This window comes from Lates calcarifer, linkage group LG6 (assembly GCF_001640805.2).
Source record: "Lates calcarifer isolate ASB-BC8 linkage group LG6, TLL_Latcal_v3, whole genome shotgun sequence".
NCBI lineage: Eukaryota > Metazoa > Chordata > Actinopteri > Centropomidae > Lates > Lates calcarifer.
Window position 1 is genome coordinate 27,853,809 of NC_066838.1, and position 6,045 is coordinate 27,859,853.

Genomic DNA, 6,045 nt, shown 5'->3' on the forward strand with positions numbered 1-6,045 from the left:
CAAGCTAACAGATTATTAAAATCTTACCTGATATAGAAACCATGAGAGAGAATACACAGATAAAGTCAGATTATCACAGGTGTGTTCTTATAGTGTGTGATGTGCAGAGAGAAGACCAACACAGCCACACCACACACTAACAGATTCACTACCAACAACCAGAGTCTGGCCTCTCACACCTCTAAATCTGACCATGCCAGAGGAAACAAACATGGCAGACAACCATGTCTCAGCTGCTTCCTGATTGGCTATCGCTCCATTCTACGTGACAATGTACAGAGAGCGTGCTCGGCTTTCCTCTGTGTTCCCCACACACAACAGGATTTCTGATCATAAATATTGTATTATTCTGTTTAATATTTATCAGGGAGGGTAAAATTACTCTGAACACACCTCACACCACAGGAGAATCTGTAACCAGACAGAGCGGTTAAAGGTCAGTAAACAGTTAAACTTTTATTACAACAGTTTACAAATGATCTGAAAAACACGTCTGAAATAATCTAACATGCTCGTTAAGATGAGTACAGAGGAGTTAACAAGCTTGTTAAGTTAATCAATCAATAAGTCAGTCAATCAGATCAGTTGACTGCTCTGAGCTCAGACTGGCCTGTGATTGGTTCGTGAAGGTGGCTGTGTCAGCGCTAGTTTGTCACAATCTGCGTCCTGTCCAGCCAATCAGATGGCTCTGTGCCGTCACTCTGATTGGTTGGAGTTGAAGATCTTGGTCAGCAGGGAGACATTTGATTGGCTCTTCTGCTGAATGAGGCAGGCCTTATTGATGTGCTTCTGGGTAACAGAGTCTTTCCTCTTCTTCTTCATCTGGATCTCCTCCTCCGTCCGACGCTGGGTGAAGTCCCACATCTTCTCCTCCACCTGCAGATGACAGAGTGTTACTACCTCCACCTGTACACACTCTATCTGTACTATCTCCACCTATACTGTCTCCACAGGTAGATTTAGGTGAGTCAGTGTGTAATTTACCTGTTGTCTGTCTCTCTGTCTCTTCCTCCTCAGGTTGTCCAGGTGAGCACTTTTCTCCACATTATTCAGGTAAAAGTTTGTTTCTTTCTTCGCCTGAGAAATTTCAGTCCTGAGTCTCTGCTGCAGAACCGTCTGCTCGTAGGCCAGCCGTTCACTCAGGTGAGTCCACTGGAACCTGTGCAGGTACTACAGACAGACAGGTAGATTTTATCTCATAGTGGACCCCAATGTCCCTCACCTGTCTTGATTTGATGAAATAACTGGGTGTGATGTCACCTGTTGCTGGGCGGACTGTACCTTAATGCACCACAGGTCGGAGGCAAAGCGTTGGCGTTTCCTGGTTCCCATCGGCGTGTTGTGGAGCGACGCTGCCACTCTCTTTGCCACTCGTTTATCTCTGAACTCTACCCATCCCTCAGTGAAGTCACACCTCCTCAAACCAGACTTCTTCTTCCTCCTCCTTACCTGGCCATCTGACAGATTAATACATCACTGATCAGATATCAGACAGTGTCTCCTGCTCACCAATCAGCTGATCAGAGGTGTGTATTAGTACTGCAGTACTGTGTAGTAGTGTGTGTTTTACCCTCAGGTTGTAGGAATACTCGTCCGATCTCTCCGTAAACTGACAGCAGGTTCCTAAGGTGTTTGGGGCGAAGCCTTGGAGGAATGTGACCGAGGTAGATGATACCTGGAACACACCTGTGGTCTGAGGAGGAAGTCGCTCCAACACGTTTGCATCTGGTCGTCTTCTTCATCCCAGCATCTTCATCATCTTCATCAGCTCTGACTGCAGCTGCTCCCTCCTCCTCCTCTGTAGTCTTCTCCTCCTCCTCTCTTCTCTCCATCTCTCTGCTGTCTGATCCCTACAAACAGAAACCGTAGAGTCTGACTCTGTTCTTTACCTCAGTAACAGATCTCAGGTCAGCTGATCTCAGCCCCTCTCTCTCTATCGATCACTTCTGATCAGCTTCGTCATCACCACTTCCGGATTTCCCTCTTTCACATTAAGATGTTTCTCCTCCGTGTTTCTGTGTAAAGAGATGAATCCAAAATAAAAGCTCACCTTCAATTTGACGTTAAATCTTCATCAACACGGATTAAAAACAGCTGAGCCTCGATCTCGCGTGCAGCAGCGCTGTCGCGTTTAAATGACGACACAGACCAACACGAGAATCAGCTGATGCATAACTTCCGGTGACCTTACTTACTTTCAAAACAAAACAACTTATGGAAAAGCCTAAAGGGAAAAAAGTCTGTTAATATTTTAATGTTTTGTTTTAGTTACAGTGAAAATAAAGTGTTGTTAGTGTTTCTTCACTCGTTGTTAATTGATCTTTTTCTCGGTATTTATAAATGATTTTACAGTTAAATAATTATATTCACCACAGCTCGTCATGCTGATACAGCTAATCACACACTTAGTATATTCACTCCTAATCCATCAGTTATTATAAATTACATTTATCTTTTCATCAAACTTTTAATGAAATAAAAAAATATATAATGAATTCAGTGACTTTGGAAGCTGACATTAAACCCAACCCAAACTCTTACTTTGAAAAGTCAAACCGGAACTCTCTTTTCCTCAGCCGCTGAAAGGCATGCTGGGATATGTGTCATGGCGGGATGTTTTGAAGAAGCTAACGTTAGCAGTGACGATGCAGAGACCGGTCTCCAGTCTGCCTCTGAGTCCCGGTATGAAGCTGAAACTGGTCGGTGCTGGTTTCCAGTCTACCGCGGACCTGATCCTCCTGAAACCGCTTCAGCTCAGTAAAGGTACCGGATCCACCTCTGAACCAAAGTCCAGTCAAAATAAACCCGTTTTAACGTCCTTAATCCTCACTGACCTGCTGTCAAACTAACATCTGATCAGGTTAACTTCAACCAGACTCCATTAAAAAAAACATCTGATTTATTATTAAACATCAACAAGAAGTTAATTTAAAGTTAATTAAAAGTTATTATGATATGAATCACGTGACTCTCCTCGTGAAAACAGGCTGTAAGTTAAACAGTTAAATGTCTGAAAACAACTTTCAGTTTTGTATTAAACTCGTTCAGTTTAAATCTGATCAAACGTTAGTTCATATAAAGAGATTTACACTGACATTTAAACTACAGTAACATAAACAACCACAGACAACAACAAAATAAAATGAAAAAACTGACATAATGTTTTTTTGTTTTTTTTAATTCACATCGTCGTTTCTTTTCTCTTTGATTCATTTTTTTCAAATCAAGTCAAATGTTTAAATGAATAATTTGGAAGTTAGTTGTGGCTTTGTTTTTGATTTTAAAGATTAAAGATTAAAATACTTTTACATTTAGCTTCAGTATAATTTATTTGAAGTTTCCAGTTTATCTTTTGTTATCACTCCACAAAATTAAAGGTCTAACATTTTTTCAGTTTGTTGAATGGTTTTGAGGTTTTCCTCTCGGTTCTGAAACCTTTTTTAAACTTCATGTTAAAGTTTTTTATAGAAGATTTGATTTCAGAGGAACAGGTCTGTAGATCAATGAAAATTTGACTGCAGGTGTTTTCATTCTGATCAGAAACTTCTCAGTTTAATCTCATTCCAGATGTTTTCACCTCTAATCACATTGTCCTGCTGCTCTGTTCACCTGAGTCTGGTGTTTTGTGTTGCAGAGACTGGTCTGTCCCAGCAGGAGGCGCTGGAGGTGCTGCAGGCTGTGAGGAAAGATGGAGGAGGAGGGGAAGGGTCAACCTCTCTGACAGCCCTGGAGCTCCTGCAGAAAGAGGAGGAGACAAGGAGCATCATCACTTTCTCCTCTCAGCTGGACGCTGCTCTCGGAGGAGGACTTCCTGTCGGGAAAACCACTGAGATCTGTGGAGCTCCGGGAGTCGGAAAAACTCAGCTGTGGTCAGACACACAGACACACACACACAGAGACACACAGACACACACACAGAGACACACAGACACAGACACACACACACACACACACACACACACACACAGACAGACACACACAGACACACACACACACACACACACACACACATGCAGGCACACGCACACACAGTGTGATGATCTTTTTGGTGCGTTCGAGGTTGACCTCTCCTGACTTGATGGTCAACGTGAGCTGCTGCTGCTGGGCGGGAGAATAAAACGCCTTCAGTGACACGTTCTGGTCACTTTGACTTTTACTAGCTCTTCTCATAAAATAAATCAAACTGAAAAACCTGCACAGCTGCTTTTTATTTTTAGACATGACAACATGTGAGACTGTTTCAGGTCAGGAAAGTATGAAAACATCAAGTCAAACGCACCTTAAATAATCATGTGACCTGTGTCGATGATGTCAGTGTTGATTTGATCTGTGTCGATGATCAGCCTGCAGCTGGCCGTGGATGTCCAGGTGCCTCAGTGTTTCGGGGGGGTTGGAGGTCAGGTGATCTACATTGACACTGAGGGCAGCTTCCTGCTGCAGAGAGTCATCGACGTGGCGACTGCCGCCGTCAGACACTGCTCCTTACTGGTGGAGGACGATGAGCAGCGTGCCGCAATGATGACCTTCACCATGGAGACCATCCTGTCCAACATCTTCCTGGTAATTATGATGGTGACAGGTCACACTCTGTGTTAATGAGACTGACTCTGATTGGCCATCTGCCCCTCAGGTGCGTTGTCATGACTATGTGGAGCTGCTGGCCGAGCTCCACCTGCTGCCCGATTTCCTGTCCGACCACCCGAGGACCCGCCTCCTGGTGATTGACAGCGTGGCGTTTCCTTTCAGACGATTTGACGACCTGTCGCAGAGGACGCGCCTCCTCCAGGGTCTCGCCCAACAACTGGTCGCCATGGCAACCAGACATCAGGTCGCTGTGGTGATCACCAACCAGATGACCACGCGGCTGCAGGGGAACCAATCGCAGCTGGTCCCTGCCCTCGGGGAGGGCTGGGGCCACGCCCCCACCATCAGGCTTCTCCTGCAGTGGGCGGGGTCACGGCGACTGGCGTCCATCTTTAAATCTCCAGGTAACGTCGATGCCACCGTCCAATACCGGATCACCTCGGACGGGTTCAGAGACGCCGACCAATCGGAGCAGCCGCAGAGAAAGCGGCCGCGGACACAAACTGACCAGTCGGCGTCCAGCCAGCCAGACAGACGGCTGCTGAGGTGTTTATCTGATGTTTGACCACAGCGAGCTGATCAGCTGATCACTGTGTCTCCTCCATGTTCTCTGATGACCTGACGTGACCTCCAGGTGTTAAACAACCAGGTCACCTGTTCTCAGGTCGATTGTTTTGTGAACCTGCAACTGTTTCTCTTTATCACCATCACCTTTACCTGCTCATGTGTCGCCATGTTTCACTCTCAGGTGGAGTCCACTTGTTAAAGGTTTAATACGCAGGAAACAAAGTAAAGATAATAAATAATCTCAGTCTGACCCTGTAGAGGTATGTGGTGTATTTATCTACCTGGATCATCTCTCAGGTGTCAGACTCAGGTGTTACGCTCAGGTTTTTATTTTCCTCTTGAATCCAAACGTGTGTCTCTGTTTATTAAACAGCTGTTGTGTTTTCTGATGATGTGATCTCCACAGTCTTTACCTGTACAGGTGAGTTACACCTGTACAACAAACACCATCTCTTATCGTGCATTTCCACTGACCAGAGGCCTTTACGGTGAAGCAGGATGTGAGGTTAGTGAGGTAACTGTTCACAGTTACAGCGGTTCACTTCTTCACCTTGGTGACTGATACTGTACATCTGACCTGCAGGTAACACCTGAGGGGGCGGAGCTCAGAGATTTTATGTAGCAAATTGACGTGATGCATGCTGGGTTTAAAACACTGCAGACAGTTCCATGTCACATGACTTTAAAATCTGGTGGAGTAAGACCCGCAGTTTTCTGCAGCTGCTTCTCCAACTGTGAACCACGACAGCATTCTGTCCTGATTGGCTCAAACCTTCACTGACATCATGACATGTAGCAGGTTTTTGTTCAGAGACCAACTGTGACCAACACTAGACTTTTAATTTCCAGAAAGAAGCTGTTCATTAGTTCAGTTCAGTTTGTTATTGGAGAAAA

The 6,045-nt window shown here is 45.0% G+C and overlaps 2 protein-coding genes across 2 annotated transcripts; one reads left to right on the forward strand and one right to left on the reverse strand.

Annotated features, from left to right (window-relative positions):
* Window positions 1-430: 430 nt before the first annotated feature.
* Window positions 431-2,182, reverse strand: abt1 (activator of basal transcription 1). Its single transcript, XM_018687460.2, has 5 exons — window positions 2,051-2,182; window positions 1,571-1,850; window positions 1,282-1,457; window positions 985-1,170; window positions 431-876 (listed from the first exon to the last, which is right to left on the reverse strand). Exons 2-5 carry the CDS (start codon window positions 1,830-1,832, stop codon window positions 697-699), a joined length of 804 nt encoding a protein of 267 aa, XP_018542976.1. The 5' UTR covers window positions 1,833-1,850; window positions 2,051-2,182; the 3' UTR covers window positions 431-696.
* A 396-nt stretch (window positions 2,183-2,578) lies between these two features.
* Window positions 2,579-5,540, forward strand: rad51c (RAD51 paralog C). The gene is made up of 4 exons (XM_018687434.2): window positions 2,579-2,763; window positions 3,635-3,869; window positions 4,344-4,560; window positions 4,631-5,540. Exons 1-4 carry the CDS (start codon window positions 2,589-2,591, stop codon window positions 5,147-5,149), a joined length of 1,146 nt encoding a protein of 381 aa, XP_018542950.1. The 5' UTR covers window positions 2,579-2,588; the 3' UTR covers window positions 5,150-5,540.
* Window positions 5,541-6,045: the final 505 nt, after the last annotated feature.

Bases quoted from the DNA above. Each gene is read 5' to 3' on its own strand.
- rad51c (XM_018687434.2), top strand. From the start codon at position 2,589: ATGCTGGGATATGTGTCATGGCGGGATGTTTTGAAGAAGCTAACGTTA. The intron at 3,870-4,343 runs GTCAGACACACA...GTCGATGATCAG, and splicing joins GTCGGAAAAACTCAGCTGTG to CCTGCAGCTGGCCGTGGATG. The intron at 4,561-4,630 runs GTAATTATGATG...TCTGCCCCTCAG, and splicing joins TCCTGTCCAACATCTTCCTG to GTGCGTTGTCATGACTATGT.
- abt1 (XM_018687460.2), bottom strand. From the start codon at position 1,832: ATGGAGAGAAGAGAGGAGGAGGAGAAGACTACAGAGGAGGAGGAGGGA. The intron at 1,458-1,570 runs GTAAAACACACA...TTAATCTGTCAG, and splicing joins AGTATTCCTACAACCTGAGG to ATGGCCAGGTAAGGAGGAGG. The intron at 877-984 runs GTAAATTACACA...TGTCATCTGCAG, and splicing joins GACAGAGAGACAGACAACAG to GTGGAGGAGAAGATGTGGGA.